Raw genomic sequence first — 20976 nt, 5'->3', positions numbered from 1 at the left:
CTAGTCTGAGCTATCGTTTGCAGTGCTGAAGGAGAGAGACAAATATTTTTTTTATGTCATATTCATAATCACTCTGCTCAACAAATATTATGTACAGATATTGTTCTAGGATCTGGATGTACAGCAATGAATCACAAGACAGAGTCCTTGCTTTCTATAAAATAGAAATTATTCCCCTTTAGAGGAGAGCCTTCAAGAGCTAACGTGACTTTCTGCGGTCACAAAACTAGATGGTGGCAGGTTCTCAGCACAGACCGCTGGGACACCAAGCCAGTCATTTCAACAGTGCTGCTCTGTTTTGACTGTCACGACAGGTACCCGCAAGATGGAGTATAAGGGCAGCAGCTGGCACGAGACCTGCTTCATCTGCCATCGCTGCCAACAGCCAATTGGAACCAAGAGCTTCATCCCCAAGGATGATCAGAATTTCTGCGTGCCCTGCTATGAGAAGCAGTATGCCTTGCAGTGTGTTCAGTGCAAAAAGGTACCTGATTGTCCCTTGGACCTTGCACACTCTAGCCGAAGGTGGGAAGTAAGGGGAAAAAGGTATGCCCGTAGGTCAGGGGCAGATCCTTAATAACCATTATCCAGTCAATTGTGTGCTCTGTCCGCCGGGCTCTGTTAGGTTAGAGAAAGAAAAGGAAGCCCGCCTTGTGTAGGGAGCCATGTCACTCCCGCCTGCCCCTCCACCCTTCTGTGCCCTTTAGGAAGCACACACACACACACACACACACACACACACACACACACACACACACACACACACACACACACACACACACACACACACACACACACACGGGTCTCAACACCATGCACCACCAACTCTGCCCCGAACAGTGCCAGTTATAGATCTTGATGCAAACTCTTTGGCTCCTGGCCCTTTTATCGACTGAGCTGCTTCACCTGTGGGGGCCCTGCCCGGCTCCTGGTCTGCGGGAAAACAGTGCCGCTGCTGCGCCCCGCCCCGCGTGAGCCTTGGCTAAACGCCCCCCTGCGCGCACCTTTTCAGAGGGCAGTGTATTTATTCTTTTCCTTCAACCTTTCTGATTTCCTTCTGTCTCATTTCCATTTTTTTCTTAACTACTGTTTTAAATTCCATTCCTCTCTCCTTCCCCTCTTATGATTATGCTGGTCGTCTGCCATTTATCCCTTTGTCCTTGGATGGACTCTCATTCCGTGTTTATATCAGGAATCCTCTTCTCTGCTCACTCCCTTTTTGTCTTGTTTTGTTTTACTCATCAAGATCCAAGGAAAATTTGTTGTTATTGCTTTTTCCTCCTTTATCTTCTTCACCACCTCATCGTGCTGGTCAGTAGGGGAAATGAAGGCACACCTCCTTCCAGGCTGCACGCCTTCATGTGTGTGCTCATCAGGACACGCGACAGCACTCCTGCCAGAGGCATTCATGCCTCCCACAGTGACAGGCACTCGGGGGCATCAGGGTCCAATGGGGGAGGAGTCAGACACGGTCTGGGTGGGTGTAGACTCTAAGGTCAAACGTTCAAGTACTTACGGACAAGTGTGCCTTGGGGGAAGAACAGAATCTTAACAGAGCATACACCCGGGAGGACCTGAACCAATGCGAGGAGTGCGGTCCAGGGCAGAGTTTAGGGAACATTCTCTAAGAAAGCAACATCCATGCTGAGACATCTTAGCTAGCTGGGGGTGTGGGTGGGGATGGGGGGACAGCGAGCCCTGACAAAGGGAGGATGAGGGATATATTCCAAGCAGAGGAAACATCTCACATCGACATGCCTTCTGCAGCCACAGAGATACCTTGTAACCCAACATATTTCATATAAATTCTCTTGCTGGGGGAACATTTAACACAAATGTTAAAAGACTCAAAGACAGAGTGAGAAAGCAAGTTTGGGGCTTATTTTACTCTGCCTCCCAAGACGCCCACCCTGTCCCTGCAGCATAGGAGGCACCTACTCCACACCATCTTTTAACTTCTCCCACAAGCAACAATAGACTGAGCTCCCAGTGGGCGTTTGACAGGCTGTTGCTCAAGGCACAGGGATCTTTACAAATGACTTGCCCGCAGACACAAAGCTGTGAGGAGAGGGGTTAGGATTCGAACTGAGGCCCCGCAATTTTCCCTCCTGGCACCACCTCCCTGCATGGCGAGGAAGCAGTGCTGCTGGTGACATCTCTGCCTTACAGTCCCAACGTCTCTCTGAGGGGCTGAGGGCAGATGCCCTAGTACTGATGTTATGAGCGGGAAAGACAGGGTCTGCAGCAGTGGAAGGGGGAATAAAGGGTGACAATAGAGTCTGTAAAGCAGTTTTGACTGTTAACCAAAATTGGATGTTTTCTGGATGGGGAACTTGCGCCATCTAGTGGCAATAGCTGGGACTGAGGAAGTGTGCTAAGAGCAGAGGCCACTGTGCCTCTGGAGACTGACCCTCCTCTTGCCTCCTCCAGCCCATCACCACCGGAGGGGTCACTTACCGGGAGCAGCCCTGGCACAGGGAGTGCTTCGTGTGCACGGCCTGCAAGAAGCCGCTCTCTGGGCAGCGCTTCACGTCCCGGGATGAGTTTGCCTACTGCCTGAGCTGCTTCTGCGACTTGTACGCCAAGAAGTGTGCTGGGTGCACCAACCCGATCAGCGGTGAGTGAACAGGGGGTCCCTGCTCAGAGTGCGAGTATTGAACAAGGTGTGAGCGTCCAGTGTGCGAAGGTGTGTATGCGGGCAGACCTCGGAAACACGGAGTTCAGCTCCAAAACGCCACAATAAAGCCAGTGGTGCTTGTTTTGCTGATGGAAGGTCTTGCCTTCCATGTGTGAAAAAAAGTAACATCTGTGAAGCGTGATACAACTAATCACAATATGGCGAGGTCGCCTCTATACCTAGAGTCTTCAGGCCTCAGGAAGGTTCTGAATGGGCCGACTTTCTGCCTAACTGCTCCCTCTCCTTGTCACACTGGACACTGCAGCGGGTAAGGACTTCCCCTCCAGCTCACCCAATCACCATGAACCACATGAATAGACTGTCCTCAAGAGGTTTATTATTTCTGTTTTGAGTTACATAATCTCCAAAACTGCAGTCTGTGGGTACCTGACAACCATATAAGCACAATGGACTTAGCAGCTCATCGAAGTCGCAAAGGTGCTCCATAGCCTAGAGGCGTGGCTGTGTGAGGGCAGAGGGCAACGTTCTAGGCAGTTCTTTCATATCCCTCAAAGGGCTGGGCAAAATGAGAACCCCAAATCTGGATGGCTGGCAGACTAGGCATTGGACTCAATGATTACATATGCCACGGAATTCAATGTGGGGAGCAGATGGCTGGTCAGACAAAAGCGCTGTGCATGCTCACCATGTATTGCTGCACGAATCAGTGACTGGGCTGGGAGGGAAGAGTGTGAAATTCTACTACGGCACAGAAGTTCGATGAAGTTGGTTCCCAGCTCTGTGACAGTCACTTGATCCCTATCAAGAGCAGATGCCAGATACATGCAATATAAACACAGGGCCCAGCCAAACAGTGTTCCTGTATAGTTTTGCAATGTAATTACACACATACATTCTACAACCCCTCTGTGCGCGTCTTCACTTTCTTTTTCCTCCGGTCTAGAACTGAGTTTACCTAACTCATCTAACGCACCTGATGTAGAAAGTCTCACATCACTAAAATAATTCTCTCATGTGTAAGCCAGAGCTCATATTTCCATACGAAATGAAAATGTAAAGAAAAGAAGCATTGCTTTTAAATTTTTCTATGTTAAGACATCCAATTGTAGCCATTTATATCCCATATTTTCCTTGCTCACATTTAGAAGGAAAAATGCAGTCTTTTGCCCTAACATACTAATCTTGAAAGCTGTTTTCACAGTAACTTCTGTGGAAATAAATGTTTATAAGTTAAGCTTTATAAATTAATATGATCTACATAAAAATGCTTTTATATGTAAAGTATCATTCAGGTTTGTGTGTTAATTGTAGCTATTACTATTGTAGCACTGAAAAAAAAAAAGAAACTAGAAAAACAGTATGAAAACTTTCCTCCAAAATAGGAGTTAATTCTCTGAAATACAGAGAGTATATAATGTTCAGGAACCCACAGAGGAATTTTGAAATTACAGCTAAAATGTACTTTAAAACAGAGTCCTAAATAATTGTGCACGATTGCGAATTAGATTAAATTTCTAATAGATCCATGCTTAGTATTTTTTTCTTGAACAAAATTTACATGATTTTCGTAAATAAATTTGAATTACTTTCTAATAGTTTATGTGCAGTGGTTCACACATAAATACTGTCGATCCTCATACTTCACAGTTCATATTTGCAAATTTGTCTGCTCACTAATATTTATTTATCACTCCAAAATCAATACTCGTGGTGCCCTCACGGTCGTTCACAGCGATGCCAGAGTTGGAGTCTTCTGATGCGAACTTTTCCCAGTCGAAGTAGAACAGGCGACATTCTGACTTGTTGATCCAACTCCTATTGTAAACAAGGGTCCTTTTCATGACATGTATAGTGCCACATTTTTTTTTTTTTTTTTTGCATTTTTGTGCTTTTTTAAATTGGCATTTCGCCTGTTTAAAATGGCCCCCAAGGACAGTGCTGAAGCGTTGTCTGTTCCTGAGCCCAGGAAGGCTGTGAGGTGCCTTATGTTTTAGATCAGCTTCCTTGAGGCTTGAGTCACGATGCTGTTGGTCATAAGTTCAATGTGAATGAATCAATTAAATAAGGTAGTTTTAAACAGAAATAGATATAAAACAAGCTTACGTGTTGATCGGTTGACAAAAATGTTGTGACCTGAGGCTCGCAGGGACCTAACCCTGTATTTCTCTTGGTAGCAGGAGTTCAGTATTTGCTAATTCAGTGTTCAGTGACTTTACCGAACATCACTATCTCAAGTAAAGAGAATTTACTGTACATACATCTTGTCCTTAGGAGGGTTCATCACCCTGGGGCTGTCTTCGGCTCTCCTATCTATCACTCTTCCCTTTGCTGGCATTCCAAGGAAATAGTAGGGCTTCTAAGAGGAGACTTTCAACCTGAGACAGCTGCCCAGCTTAGCCCCTATCACTGACAGCCTTCATACACAGAACCTCCCCACCCCGCACCCCACCGCCGTGCTCCTCCTTGCCCCAGATCTACTATGTAGCAGGACTTAACCAGAGGAGGGAGAAAGAAGAAACATGGAATGGTGGAAATGCTGAGGCTTCTGAGCTGCCTCCTGGCTTTTCAGCTAACTCACAGTGCTGAAAAGAAAAACCACTGCAGGCTAGATCTTGGAGGTGTCACAAGTTTGATTCCAGGCCACCACAACAAAGTGAGCATCACACTGAAGCAAGTCAATCTTTTTGCTGGTTTTGCCTTCAATTTGCAAAAAAAATGCAACATCTATGAAGCACAATAAAGCGAAGTGCAATGAAACAAAGTGTGCCTGTATCTTCCAGATGTTCTACAGCCTTTGCCCCAAGTCACGTTATTGTGTTGCCTAAGCCACTGGTTTCCAAACGTGGCTATGCCTTCAAAACACCTAAGGAGCTTTAAAAATTACTGCTGCTGGGGCCACGATTTAATTGGGCATGGCCTGGGTGTTAGAATTTTTAAAATTTTCCCAGATGATTCGAATATGCAGAATAATTGGAGACTCATTGGTCCAAATCACTGGTTTGGTTCTGTCTTAGGGCTAGGCCATGAGTTCAGTGGGTCTTTCATAGCCCTTATCAGGATTAGAGGCAACCAGTATTTTAGTGACATTGGTTATTCCATATAACTCTTATTTTAAAACTTCTGTTTAGGAAAAGAGAGTTGAAAAGCTTTAATAGTATAGCAGAGGTTGTGCCGTATTAGAGCACAAGAACTTGCATTATAGGACAATTTTGAGTCCAAGCTCTCACTGACTGAAGGGGATTAGCATTAAGGTCTAAGGCTCCCCATGGGAAAGGATTTAATGCCCAATGTCAGCCTCACCAATTAAGTTACAAAAGGAACTAATTGTTAAATGCATTACAGCCTTCTCATGCCAGTCTGAGACCTCAAACTATTATAAATAGAGTACTCAGTGTGGTTACCTTGTTTTTAATATGATAGATGAAACTATATTATTTCTGGAAAGAACTCTTTATAATTGGGATTTGTGACCCAAATTTCATCAGAATCGATCTCAACTCTAAGATAACCTCATGTATTTGATTCCATTTTATTTCAGAGGGCCCAGTGGCAGTACAAATCAACTATATTTTAACAGGCAGCTAATAGACATTAAATATTTGCTAAGAATTTGTGATCAAATAAGAATCAAGCACCCGAATTGAAATGCAGTCCTACTTTTCTTGTTTAAAATTATAAGATGGTTTTCCCTCCTGACCACACATCTTTGTAAGCTGTTCTCACCTATCTTAGCAGCCCCATCTTCCACCCACCTCATTAAACCTCTAAGCCATATGCAGCTCTCACCACCTAAGTCCATGTTTCTGTAGCTTATCTTATGTTATCTCTCTGTGAGAATGTACCTCCATTTCTCCCCCACTAATATGTCGTTTCTTCTATTTCTATTTTCTATTAGAAATTTAGTGAGGCCTTTCCTGACATTCCAGAGAAAATTAACATTTTCCTCTTGAATGCTCCCCTTGGCGCTTCATTCATCAAATTACAAAATGGTGCCAGACATGAAGCACTCTGTGAAGGAATGAGAGAAGTCAGCTCCCAGTCTCAGGGAGTTTCATTCTGGTGGGAAAAACAAATACACGGGAGGCTCTTTATAATACAATATTTATCATTGTAGTATTGGAGCCAGTGTATATATCTGTTTCTTCTCATATTGATGAGATGAGCTCCTCGAGGCTGTGCACAGTATCTGATTTATATCTGGGTTTCAGCACCCAGAAACACACTATCCATACCACACAGTCCAAACTTTGAAATGGATCAAACCAGAATTCTTTTGCCCGTGCTGATTCTAACTAGCAATATTTTTTCTCTGTTAACAGGACTGGGCGGCACAAAGTACATCTCCTTTGAGGAACGGCAGTGGCATAACGACTGCTTTAACTGCAAGAAGTGTTCCTTGTCACTGGTGGGCCGCGGCTTTCTCACAGAAAGGGATGACATCCTGTGCCCTGACTGTGGGAAAGATATCTGAAGCCAATGCAAATCACTGCTTGTGATACACACAGATTTATATATTTTCTTTCTCAACCAGGCAATATTGTGTTCTGGTTTCCACTAGTCACGCCAAGACTTTCCTCTTGTGCTTCTCAGTGATATTCACGTTTGCTTAAACCCTTCAGTTCTTTGTACTCGTTCAGTCCCAGAAAAGGAGAAAACAACCCGTATGTCAACCTTGGGTGGGAAGACAGTTTTGAATTTTTGGAATCGAGCAAGGCAAATCCAAGTGTAAAAATCCTTTTTAAATCTTTATAAATGTATCTTTCCTTCACCGCATATTTAATTTTTAAGTGCAATTAACATGTCACAACTTGAATGTTTTCCAAACTACATAAGGTAATGAAGAGTTGGTATTTACGACTGTGTGACTTCCTGTCATGTAAAGCCTAAAGCAAGATTATATGGCTTACAATAAAGTTATCCAGAATAAAATATTTTGCTGGGCACAATGTGTAAAATGATGATTAAACATTAAGGTTCTAAGTATAAACAACGCTTTATTATACGTTCCACTGATCTCTACGTGAAGTGTGAGTTCCGTGCGCCAGGTGAGAACTGAAATGGCATTGCACCTTTTATTTAAAAGAAAGCTTTCAGTCAGCACCACAACCTCTTCCTGCTCTCCTCTCTTTGTTCCTCTCTCCCAGACTCCCTTTGTCTTGGAATTTAATGCTCTGCATTTGAAACAGGAACACAAGCTCCAGTATATGAGCTAATGACAGTGAAGGCAGCTTCGAGGTCACTTTTCTTGACAGAGCTCAGTGCTTTCCCATTGTCATTGATCCACATCACTGACCTGCCTTCTCTTCCGTAAAGTGAAGGACTGCAAAAGGACACAAGCACCTTGAGGCCAGAGATGTATATTCTCAACACCTGAGTAATTTTGGGCATACTGGAAGCCTTCAGTAAGTTTTTCTGAAAAGATCAGACAGACAGTAAAAACAGAGAGAGAGAGAGAGAATCACTGCTGTAAAGAGAATACTCTGAGCTCCTAGGTTGGTAGCAGTATATAAAATCATCTTTGGAAACAGACTGTACCACTGGAAAGCACTAGGCCAAAGCTCAGTGACACAGGCACTGCTTAGTTTTCTTTAGAATATAACAATAGTGACTTTTTGTTCTTAGTTTTCTAAGACAGTACAACACAATCAAATGATATGCTTTGCAAAGAAAACTCGGGGGGAAATCAAGTCCCATCCATGCTGAGGACATGTCGAATCAATTTCTTCATCTGAGTGCTAGTCACTGTGAGAAACGGTTGATGCCTGAGACAGGCCTTCTGGATTTATAGTTAGCTTGAGGATTTACTTAAAAAGAATTAATCCACCCTCATTAGTTGTTTTTTCATCTTCTATTTCATAATGTAAATGTAAAAGCATTCTTGTAAACGTGCTTTTTAAAATAAAAATAGCAAAATTTTTTGAAAAGTAAACACTTTCCAAATTTCATTATGGAACGCTATACTTGTTCCTCATTAAAACCACAGATACACATATCCAGCCTTAAGTCACCCAACTTAAATCAATGGGGGAGGGGATTCCACTTCTGTAAGTAGCACCTCCCTCAAATGACAAGCATTCTGAACAAAATATTTTGTAAAATTTTGAAAGCACTGGAGCATGACCCAAAGCAGGAAGACTGGAATGGAGTGGACCCTTGAAGAAGAGAATGGTCATGGATGGGTTTTCCATTTTAATGGCTTTTATCCAAGGGCAGGCCCCAACAGGGTAGCTAAATCTGTTAGAAAACCTTCAGTCTTACCAGCTTGAAGAACCAGAGGCTAGAGTTTGGGACATACAGACTTTAGAAAGTAAGAGAGAAAATTCTAGAAAAGAGCCCCAAGTTCTTTGTGTAAAATCCCTATAAATCTTTGGCTGACGACTGACCAACTCCCAGCAGCCTGGCCAAAGGTCAGAACTGACTGGGTGGGACTTTGTGAATGGCCGTGTGCAGAGCTCAGCTCACATTCTTTGCAGGGAAATGACCATTTCACTGGGGAAATTGTATGTATATAAACCAAATAACCTAAAGTGTTTGATAATTTCCCTGAAGGCATACAGCAAACGGAGAAACATTTATTCAGGAGAACTGACTGTTTGTTAACAAGAACAGTGAGAGTCTGTGGCATTAGAGCCACAGCCGGATGCCATCCCAGCCCCACTTCCCAGTTTCATGTGACAGCAGCTCTACTCTGGGACATCTACTCTGGGTGGGTATGGCCAGAAAGGTGAAGGCTCCTCCTGGTCTGGGGCTCTGCCCCAGGCATGACATGCTGAGACTACTGGGGTTCCTACTGGCCCTGACCCGCCAGCTCGCACTGGACAGGGCCCTCTGAGAGGAGGAGGGGCTGCCAGTTTTCCCCTCCCAGCGCCTACTTGTGGAGGAGGAGTGTTACTCCAGGAGAAGCAGGACACTCTCCGGCCTCCAGTGGAGAGGCAGGCTCTGTGAACTGGTAAGTCAGTGAAAAATTTGCCCCTGAGGGGACTGTCAAAAACAAGAGAGATCTTGGTGGCAAGCAATTAAGAAGGGCCCATAGTTCCATGATACTAGTAGCAAGAAGGAAAATGGCACACCGGCCAGAAGTTTAACAGAGAGAACCAGGGCAAGAATCCCCTAAGAAAGGCCCTCTTGGGATCTCACTTATCCCTGGGGGTACGGAGGACTGTGGGCACAGACAAGGGTGAACCCACTCAGGAGCTTCCAGAGTGGACATGGCAGACTTGAAAGCATTCTCCAAGCCATGCACAAATCATCAGCAAAGATCAGAAGTCTTATTAGCTCAAAGTGTTTAAGCAAAACCTCCAGCCAAACACTGGCTAAACGTCTATCATAAATATGTTTAAAGAACTAAAGAAAAGAATTAAAGGAACACATATGATAACAATTACTCATCAAAGCGAGGATACCAATGAGAGATAAACACTATTAAAAAAAAAAGAAATGGAAATTCTGGAGTCTAAAAGTACAATAACCAAAATGAGAAATTCACTAAAGGGACTCAATAGCATATTTGAGTTGGGAGGAAGAAAAAACATGAGTGAACTTGAAGATAGATCAGTAGAGATTATGAAATTTGAAAAACAGAAAAATGAAGAAAAATGAACAGAGCCTCAGAGAAATGTGAGACACCATGAAGTGCACCAACATAAGTAAAATGGGAGTACCGGGAGAGAGAAAAGGGACAGAGAAAGCGTTATAAGAATTAATGGCTGAAAATGTCCCAAAATTTGAAGAAAAAAAAACATTAATCTAAAAATTATCCAAGAAGCTCGACAAAGTCCAAGTCAGAAAACACAAAGAGATCCTTATCCAAACACATCATAGTCAAAATGCTGAGGACCAAAGGTAAAGGAAAAAATCCCGAAGGTAGTGAACTGAGATTGGAGTCGCCACATCTGGGGAGAGAGCCTGGAGTTGGAGTGAAAACATACACGAAGTCTGCCTCTGCCTCTGCCCCATGCCCTGTACCAGCTGGGGATCACAATGTCGAATGATATTTCTGACTGCTCTAAAATAATACAATTCTATGATATGCCTTTTTTATTAAGCGAGACTTTTTATTAAACTGTGAAATAAAACACATATGGAAAAGTGCATAAAACATATTAGCAGGTAAAATTACACTGAGATGAAAGTCAGAATAGTGGTCACTTCTGACTGGGAAGGGACGGGAGGGAACTTTCTAGGATGCCAGAAATGTTCTAAATGATGGTGGGCAAACTGTGGCCCATGTGCTAGATCCTGCACACTGCCCGCTTTCTTAAACAAAGTTGTGTTGGAACTTAGCCATGTTCACTCATTTATGCGTGGTGTAACCCACAAGGCCAAAAAAGTCTGCTATCTGGCCCTTTACAGAAAGTTTGCCAACACTTGCTCTTTATTTTGACCTGGGTAGTGGAGATAGATAGATAGATAGATAGATAGATAGATAGATAGATAGATAGATAGATAGATAGATAGATAGATAGATATTTTTTTATGGTTTCCAATACTGGATGGTTATTTTAAAGCTTCTTTTTTCTTTAAATGTAGCAAGCAAACTTTGCCTGAGTATTACCTGAAAGCACTGGTGATCAGTTTCTACCACTTGGTGTTTCTGCAGCATCTCACGATTGGTACAGTGCTTCCTTGGCATGCTTTGATAATTCTGATTTATGCTGGTCACTGCCTTTAAAAAATTATCTGTGGGTGTTTCCTGAGCACGTCTTCCTGCAGAGATGAGCTCCATTGCCTCTGCCATGCTCCCAGGCTGGAAATACTTCCAAGTCACTTCCTGTGTTTCTTTCACCATCCTGGGACTGTCAGTTTTGGCTACAAGGCTGTATGAGAGCCAGCTTGCTTGCTTGCAACCTGCACCCACTTTGCCTCTTCTTCCTTTCCTTTTCCTGTTCTTCCTATTTTCCCGTTCTTTCTTCTTTTGTTCTTCCCTCCCGCCACGGCCCCCATCTCAGCAGGGCAGTTTTACTTCTAATTCACCTTTATCACATGAGATCGGTGCTCTTTGGGGTGGTGGTTTCTAGGTTTCCTATCTTGTGGGGCACGGGCTCAGGCTTCTCTCCTTTACACCATGGTCATCTAAACCATGGCTTGGTTTCAATAGCTCATCAAACAAAATAGCCTACTTTTCCGGGTTCTTGGGTTCTCTTAGATGTTTGCCTGTCAGCTCCTCAGGGCTTGTGATTTGTAAAAATAATTTTTTTTTTCAGCAGAATTGTCCCTTACATTTAAGAAGTCAGAGCAAGTTTTTTTTCTTAATGTTTACTATGAGAAGACATAACAATAAACATTTCATTAGTTACTTCCTCTCTGTGACACATTCTATGATGTTGAAACATATTGATTTTATCTGTCAGTGCTTAAGCTTTGATTTAAATGCATAATTACCTTGTAGAAAAAAATTACATAGTTATTAGAATTATATACTTAAACATTGTGGCAATATTTAATACTTAGGATATTGTAAAGTTAATAGAATAGCCGTGAAAATCCAGTCACTGAAGTAACTGAAAACAGTTCCCTTATGAGATAGTCACCTTGCTTGGACCTCAAACACAGCAAGCAGCTCACCATGTGTTCGTTGTGACACAATGGGCCTTGAAACTAGAATGATGAGTCCTGTCCCCATTTTTCCCTTGGTGAAAGCTGAACCTCTGGATAAACTTTAAAGAAATGTCTGCAAAAGATCTCAGTGCTGTAGGTGGAGAACTTTAGACATTAGCAGAGAAATCCTTGTCAGCAACATAGATGAAGCCCAGGGTGTGTTTAGAACACGTCACTGAGTTGCACGAACAGACACGATCCAATCTGTAAGCAGAGGGCTTCCCTCAAGTCACAAATCATCCTAATAAATGAAACTCACTTCCTTTTGAAAAGATTTTTTTAAGTTAGTTATATTAAAGCAGAATAAAAGTGGTATTTGTATCAGTTAGTCATATTACTTTAGAAAACAGCTCCAGTATACATGTGTAGTAGTGGCAGAAAACTTATAATATTTAAAATACAAAGTCAATTCTCAAACATCTTAGTGATGCTTATTCCATTCTGAGTGGCAGAAAACTTATAATATTTAAAATACAAAGTCAATTCTCAAACATCCTTAGTGATGCTTATTCCATTCTGAGGTCACCTCTTATTTGCTGCCTGGCCATTAAAGGCCAAACTGAAGGGGCTCAGAGATAAGTATAAGATAAAAGTACAGAGAAATAAGATCTACAAGAAACTTAAGGATCAGAGTGAAATCCACCTGCTGGACAGAGGAAATGGAAACTCAGAAAGAATAAAGCTTACTCACGACTACACAGAGGCCGACACACTACAACTCAGGTCTCCTGACTCTTAGTCTATTGTCCTGAAGGAGATTTTCTGATGGTCGTACAAAGCCAACTGCTATAAATTTTTAAGTAATATACATTTCTTCTCTCCATTAGCCAAGTTGACCGTCCTTATGAATAACTGCTTTTGTAAAAGCTGCTGCCATTGTACCCTTTACCCCCAGGGTGGGGGTGGCAGTGGGGTGTTGTAGTAAGGAACCTATCTCTGGTTAGAGCATGGGCTCTAGGTTTTAGTCACTGTTCTGCCACCCACCAACAGCATGCATTTAGAGAAGTCGCTTTCCCTTTCTGGGCACCAGCTTTTGTAAAATCAAAGTGCTGGGTTTCATTTTGTTTACAGTCTGAAAAAAAAACTAGAAAAATCCATAATTGACTTTTGGTAAGTTTGAAGGAGGGCTTTTTATCTAAAATAAATGTTCTTACATGTGAAGATAATTATGAAAGAAATACCATCTCTGAATACGAGGTTTTCTGAAACACTGAGAAGGAAATACCACACAAGGCACCTGCCAAAATGTACACAAACTAAAAAACTGACCTTTCTATGAGTGTCAAAAGGAACTGAGAATATATAAATCTGTTACAAAATTAAGAGCGGTGTCGTTTCATCCCCAGACACCTATTAGCAGTTATACAATTAGAAGCATATGAATAAAAAAATCTACCAGGTTCTAAGGGATCTTCTAAAAGAAAAACCCATTCTGTTTTTGGTTAGTTTCCTCTAGTACACAGAATACTCTGATTTAATTATTAAAAGTTCTTCAGACTGCTTCTCAAATTACCTGAATGTTTAGACTCAATCAATTGGGATTAATAAAAGGGTAAAACCCCTTGAGGGCAGAGACCACATCTTATCATTCCAACTTCTTGTTTGTTTGTTTTTAATTAAGAAAATAGAGAACTGTTAACTTGACATTCTCTTTTCATTAGAATGATAAAACTCCAATATATTTTTGAAGCGATATGCCTTAAGTAACACTGGAAATGAGTGAAGTCCATAATGATAAAGGCAGAAGGAACAGCACATAATCACTGTCCTCTAGCTGATAAAGTTGTTTCCTACATGGGTACTAGTTAGCAATTCTGCCACTACTACACATGCATACTGGAGCTGTTTAAGTGAATGGGTGGTGGAGGGCGGGAGTCTGGGTTCTCCCTGTTGTGTTGGGAAGTTTCAAACAAGCAGAGGATGTCTACGATGATACCGATGGTAGTGGATTAATAAGTTGGAGACATCATCATGAATTCATGCTTAGCTTATTATAGACAGGTACATATAAAAATGTTTACATGGGTATATACTGGGGTTGGTGCACGCACACACACTCACACACACTCACACATCTATTTCCTGTCAGTTGAGAAGGCCTAGAAGCAGTAACACCACAGTATCAATGAGCACACCTGGTACCCAGAACTTGGGTTCTAATACCAGTCTTCAATAAAATGAACCAGGACTCTTTGGAGAAATGGCTGAGTCTAGGCCTGGGGCAGGAAATATACAAGACAAATCTGGGGCATCTTGTACTGCCAACAAGTAAGGAAGTGCTCAGAAGAAACCACAATGATGAGGTAAGTCAAAGGGACACAGGAGCCAACTGAAAGTTTTCAATGGTCAAAGCTAGAACAATCTGAGAGAAAAAAAAAAAAAGCATTAGATTATAACCCAAAGTATCTGAGTCCACCCTGACATATTAAATAACTGAGGGAGAACAGAAAAATCTCCTGTGGAGAATTCTAAATAATTTGTGTAGATATTTGGCCTGCAAGGTGGAAGCTAACGCCCCACTCCTTAAGTGACTTCCTTCCAGAGTGCAGTATGAAAAGGAGGAAAGACAGTAACTCTGTTAACCTGACAAATACTGCCTCAGCCAGATGACTGAGATTTACTCGAAAGTGGTAGTCATGTTGATAGTATGTACCATGTTGATATAATGTGATGAAAGTGGCACTTGACCTCTGTGATCTTCCCCACCAAACCCATAACCCTAATCATGCAAAAAACATGAGGCAAATTCTAATTAAGGGGCATTCTACAAAATACTGAAACAATATGCTCCAAAACTCAAATATTTAAGGTGAGTCTGAGATGAGGGAGTTATGAAGACTCAACATAAGGTGGTATATCCCGGGACAAAAAAAGGACGTTAGGTTAAAATGAAGGAAATCTGAATAAAGTTATGGACTTTCACTAACAATAACGTATCACTACTGATTCATTTCAACAAATGTACCACTGATGTGTATTAGTAACAGAGGAAACTGGGTGTGCAGTATATGAAAACTCTTGGCATTGCCTTGGCAATATTTCTGTAAAACTAAAACTTCTCTAAAAGGTTTATATTTTATTTTTTCAATATGTAGCAGGGCAGAATAGACATAACAGAAGGCTTGGCTAGATATGGTGTTTGTATATTGGTGAAAACTTTCACCATAACTGGTATTTTTTCATTTCCTAAGGTTTTATTTTAGTCAAAGAAATATATTTTAGTTCAAACTATATATCTAAAGGCTAAAAAATAAAACACTTGGATAATTTTACTAGAGGTAAAAACATCTTTGGTGCTATCATATACTTAATTACCTAGACTTGTTTCTTTTAACACAACAGTTGGTTAAGTCTGAACACTGCTAACAGCCCCCACTTTCTCTTAGAATGAAACCCCAAGTCCTTACCTGGCTTACATGCTCGGGCTCCTGCCTACCTTCTTTTACTCCATTCTATACCACCCTCTCCACCCATTTTCACTGATTTGAGCCCCACGAGTCTTGTTCTAAAAACCTATTCAGTGTCAGGGCTGTCCCGTGGCCCTAGAGTCTGGTATCTGTTACCTAGTGCTGCGTAGTAACTCATCCCCCACACTTAGCAGCTTACTACAACCCCTAATTCTATTCACTCATGATTTGGGGAGTCGGCTATTCGGGCTGGTCTCACCTGGGACACTCACACAGTTAGAGTCACCTGGCATGAAGACTGAGGATGGGTGACCGTCGGGTGAGACATGTTTTTCTAGGTATTTTCAAGTCATGGCTGCAGCAGGGGCTCAAGAGTGACAGTAGAAGCATTTGCTTGATCAAAATCTACCATATGTAGGCTACTTTTCCTGAAAGATTTCCATAGCGGACTCCCCTTAAAACATTGTCTTTTCAGAGGTCTTTCCTAACCACTGCATTCAAGGTGGCTCCTCACCCTCCCCGCCATCCCTACTCCATTGCTTGATTTCCTTTCTCTCATTATGATCATCCATTACTCACTGTCCACTTGCTTATCTTCTCTGTAGGAGCAGGAACTTCATTACTTTGCATCTTTATTTTGTTCTGCCACAATAGGGAAGATAACCAAGTTCAATAGCACCCAACCTGAATTGAAATAAGGTTTTTTTTTTTGTCTCTTCTCCATACAAAAAAATGAAGGATCTACTTTTTAAGTTCAACGTAGAAGGTTATCTGAGGCTTTTCCAAGTTAATCTAGAGCTTCGCCATCCAACATTAAGATACCAGTTTAGAAATTAACTTTTTTTAAAGATCACCAAAATGCAAATAAGCCTTCCACTGAATCTCCGGTTTGTCCCAGTTGATTAAAAGAAAGCTCACAAGGGACGAGATCCAGGAGACTTGTTTCCACCCCTCCAAGTGCAGTGGCGGTCTGTGTGCCAGCTCCTGGATGTCCCGAACACCAAGCCACTCTAAACACTCTCCCCTCCACAGGAGGGCCCCAGGATGGGATCATGCCTGACCCTAACCAATCCAGGTCCAGAAGGTTTTACCATAAAGAATGATACCTTTCAATACAGTTTACGCAAACAAAAAGAAATTGAGCCATTAGAGTATTTTTCCACTTTATTTTTTTATGAATGACAGACCTACCCAATAATTTTATTCAGTTTATTTAAATAAGGATAAGGCTACTTAAAACTTTTTACATACAAAATTGTACATTACAAGGTTAAACTTTCTGTACTGAATTACAAAACCTGCACAGGCATTTAATAAAAGAGCACACTTAAAAACATTTTAACCATTTTGTAGCCTCTAAAAATTACTGAAGTTCCACAGTAGTAAATAGAGGAAGCTCTTACATACATATGATTTAAGCTATTGGCAGTTTTACTTAATGTAAGTTTTAAAAGGTCATTGCTATTGAATGAGTCTCTAGATTAGTTTTAGAACCCTCTCTCAAAACTTAAGTCAATCAAAATATTATTTCAAATAATAATGATAATCCTAAAGAATGTTAATATTAGCAAAAATATTATGGCCTCATAGTTGTAATTGAATCAACTTTCCAAAGTGCCTGGATGCTGTGGAGGTTAATAAAGCTATTTTGGTAAACGGTGCTGCCGTCACAGCCACCGGGAAGCAACTGAGGGCCCTGGTGCGGCAGGGCCATGAGACCCTCCGGAACTCACGCAGCAGTCCATGACCCCCCCACATGCAAGAGGACTGGGAGTCACCTATCTTCACCCTCTCAGTGAATGAGAAGGGCCAAGCAATAAAACTTGCAAATCTAAGCCTGAAGCTTAGGACCGACAGAAAGGAGGAAGGAGATGGAAGCAACGAAAGTAAAAATATGGCAAAGGAAGATAAGGAAAAAGAAAACAGGGAACTAAGAGGGAGAGGAAGAGAAGAACAAGACTACCTGCCAATGGCAGGAAGTGGTAAAGTGCCTGTAACTGCACCTCCTTCGAAGCCGCTCACTGACTCCAATGCCAATCACTCGCCTACCGCAGCAGTAAGAAAAACGAGCTTTATTGAAACATAGAATCAAGAGCAACAATAGTAACCCATGCTAGTGAGTAAAGTGTGTTCTGAAGTTGTCAGCCATTCAAATCAAGTCCTTCTCAACTTCAAAGTTCACCAAAGCAACATGTCAAAACTTAAGATTCCCAACCCTTCTGCTTCTGACTCCCATCATTCAGCAGGTTTCATGTGGAGAAAGACGTTCAAGACAAGCTGTATCTCTACACCTTGAGAAGGCACAGCACTCTAAGATGTTGATATGTAATACATAGCACATGGTTTAGTGCTTTCCCACATTTCTAACTCAAAATAGCTCAAGAATATGCTGCTATATGAGCACTGACTCTGAATGTTCATAATATAAACTTCAATTTGAAGCAACAAAGTTACACAGTTCAGCTGTTATTAGCAACCTACTTTGTAAGTTAAATATACAAATTAAAAATTGATTTTGAGTAACTAAAAATAAGTTTCCACTGACTTAAAACTGTCAAATGGCTAATTCTCTCTTAACTAAGAGAGAAATGAAGATGAAAGCAGAAGAATCAACTGAATACAAAATATAATTTGTCATTCTACCCTAAAATCTGCACTTTTTAAAATATCAACATAGTTATATATAAGATTACATTTGTCCTTCAGCAACATTACATACATCGGTTCTGCAGATAATTATCTACTAAATGACTGACCATTACATTAACAATTCATGCAACACTTATTTAGCATGTATCGATTTTGTCTTACGTGTACAGATTTATAGTCGGGACAAAGGCAGAATGGCTAAAATCTGTAGGGTTAAAGTTTTAGTACAGTACTTACCTGCAAGGCTGAATTAATTTTTTGTAAGGCTATTCAATAGCTGAACTAAAATGCTTCTTTTAGCAAATCAGAAGAGGAGTGAGACTGCTTGAAAAAGCACTGAAATGCAAACCCCAATTTGAAGATCAATCACACAGAGAAAAAGTATAAAGTAAACTTTGCACTAGGTTAGAAGCACAGAGCAGAAAAGTGGACACTAGAACTCACGAACATAAGGTGCACCCTAGTTTGCAACCGACTTCCATTATACAGTTGAAAGGAAAACACCACCTTAACACAAATACAAAACCTCAGGAGATACCCGTGTGTGAGACAGCCCTGTGGGAAGCTGTCCACGTCACACCAGCAGGCAGCCCTGGCCGGGTGCCGCACTCCTCTGCTCTCACTGGTCTGACTTCTGACTTCAGCGTCTCCTCTTGCCTCCTCCGCATCGCACTGGACTCTCAAGTTCTAGAATTCTACCCCCTTCTTATTCTCTAAACTTTCTACCAACACGTACCATCTCTGACATGATTATTTCACCTGAAGATTTAAAAGTCAGCTTCACTAAGCACCTAGGAGGGAAGACATCTGAGCTCGCAGGCTGAGCTTGCAGGCTGCTCATGAAAAGAGGAGGCAGGACTGCTGCGTGACAAGAACATTCTAAAGGGTGGACCAGGGACGAGACTGACCAGTCGACTCACAACAAATCAATACTGTTATGACTTCAAGGGAAGAAGCAATAGTAAGCACTGATTTCCCTTTTGATTTTTATGGGAAGTAGCAATATAAGCACTTACAGAACAGCAATTTTATCTGTATATTCTGAGTAGTTTATTGGCAGCACTGTGAATATGCTTTTCTCGGTGAACTTTGAGGATGAGTTTGGTAGTATTCACCAAAGTATTGTGAAGAACTGTTATATGCTCTTGTTTGGAAAAAGATAAAAATTGTGAACTTCTAAAATATTTGAGTTTTTAAAAAAATCTCAAATTCCTCCAAAGACTAAAACAGACTAATGAGAATAATTCCTAAAATTCACTGGATGCTTTATACCAGACTTGCAGCTACTGATTTGACTAGGGTCAATAAAAATGACTTACACTGAACCACTCATTTAAAAAGAAATTCTTTCCTAATCAGGGAATGAAAGGCAAGATTTTTTAAAAAAAGGAGGGGAGGTTTATTTTATTTATTTTAAACCTAATTTTAAACCTCTTAAGAAAATTCCACAATAATCAAGATCTCTGTAAATACTGTCAATATATGGGAACTTGTTTGAAAAACTAGTTACAGTTATATTTACATTTTTGGAAACTTTCCTTCATGGCCATGTAACGTGTTGTATCTTCCTCTTTGCTTCTGGGGGCTTCAGGTTATTCTGAAAAGATATGAACAGAAATCAGTTTATACTTCTAAAAATGTCAGAGGATAACTTAAACATTTTAAACCACTCTGTTTACTACCAATGTACGAATGGTAGATCACTGCTGCCATCTGGTGGGAAAATATTTTAGGAGATTGGGGTAAAAAAGCAAGCCTCCTCAGCTCCCATTTCCCACTGTGGTTCCCCAATATTTGCATGTTAGAATCACCCAAGGCACTTACAAACATGCCTGGGTCTGGGTTTTATTCCAGAACCAATCAGATCAGAATCAGTTAGATCAGAATCCACAGAAGGTGAAGAGGTGCCGATCTGTTTTTTCGGATGCCCCTCCAGGTGACCGAAAGCCACCCTCAAGAGTTGAGGACCACTGGTACGGCTGAAACTTATTGGATTTTGTTAACCAATGTCACCATAAAAAAATTAACTTAAAAAAAAAGAGTTGATGACCACTGACTGCTGCAGAGCTGCTTCCTTCCTGCCTAGCCCCACATCCTCCCTCGACCTCAAAATCCAAGATCATAATATGAGAAAAGATTTTTTTTTTTAAATCACATCTCTGAAAGAGTAAATATTTCCTGAGTAGAAAATGCTTTAAGAGAATGAAAAACAATTCTCGAAGTTCATTCCTTATTGCCATATTTGAGGTCTGGATTCTTCTCCCCACTCCCACCTGCCACCCTCCTTCTCTCTTCCACAAAGGTAACTGAGGTAAATTTGGAGGTAGTGTGTGCTCTGAGGCCAAAAAGGCTGGAACTCAAGCTGCAGTATGGCCACTACTAGCTCTGGAACCCTGGAAAATGTATTTAAACTATCTAAGCTTCTGTTTCCTTATCTGTGAAATGGAAATAATTATTGTGCCCACTTCACAGGGTTACTCAGGATTCACTGAAAGGATTCAACGAATATAAGAATGCAGGGCTGGTCAGATACACCAAAGTCTACCATTTTAGAACGTCTGAACTACTCTGAGTGTCGATCCCTCTGACACACAATTTGAAGATGATAATAAAGCCAAAGTGTATACTACAGGAACGTGCTATACACTGAATATGTATGTGTACCGCCTCCCCCGCAACCCCCCT

At 41.4% G+C, this 20976-nt stretch overlaps 2 protein-coding genes across 5 annotated transcripts in view; one reads left to right on the top strand and one right to left on the bottom strand.

The window, feature by feature from the left end:
• Positions 1-7628, top strand: part of FHL2 (four and a half LIM domains 2) — a 38583-nt gene extending 30955 nt beyond the window's left edge. For 2 of the 3 annotated variants that reach the window (XM_006920795.3, XM_015596289.2), the window contains exons 4-6: positions 315-484; positions 2431-2617; positions 6958-7628. In XM_006920795.3, the coding sequence (XP_006920857.1) occupies positions 315-484; positions 2431-2617; positions 6958-7109 (509 nt within the window). In that variant the 3' untranslated portion in view covers positions 7110-7628. The remainder of the gene's footprint in view (positions 1-314; positions 485-2430; positions 2618-6957) is intronic. The other variant, XM_015596290.2, reaches the window with a different exon arrangement.
• Positions 7629-16788: 9160 nt separating this feature from the next.
• Positions 16789-20976, bottom strand: part of CUNH2orf49 (chromosome unknown C2orf49 homolog) — a 12281-nt gene continuing 8093 nt past the window's right edge. For both annotated transcript variants that reach the window (XM_006920794.3, XM_015596296.2), the window contains one exon: positions 16789-19888. In XM_006920794.3, coding sequence (XP_006920856.1) covers positions 19832-19888 — 57 coding nt within the window. In that variant the 3' untranslated portion in view covers positions 16789-19831. The remainder of the gene's footprint in view (positions 19889-20976) is intronic.

The sequence above is a fragment of the Pteropus alecto genome, unplaced genomic scaffold (genome assembly GCF_000325575.1).
Source record: "Pteropus alecto unplaced genomic scaffold, ASM32557v1 scaffold288, whole genome shotgun sequence".
NCBI classification, from domain to species: domain Eukaryota; kingdom Metazoa; phylum Chordata; class Mammalia; order Chiroptera; family Pteropodidae; genus Pteropus; species Pteropus alecto.
This window is presented reverse-complemented; position numbering and strand designations above follow the sequence as displayed.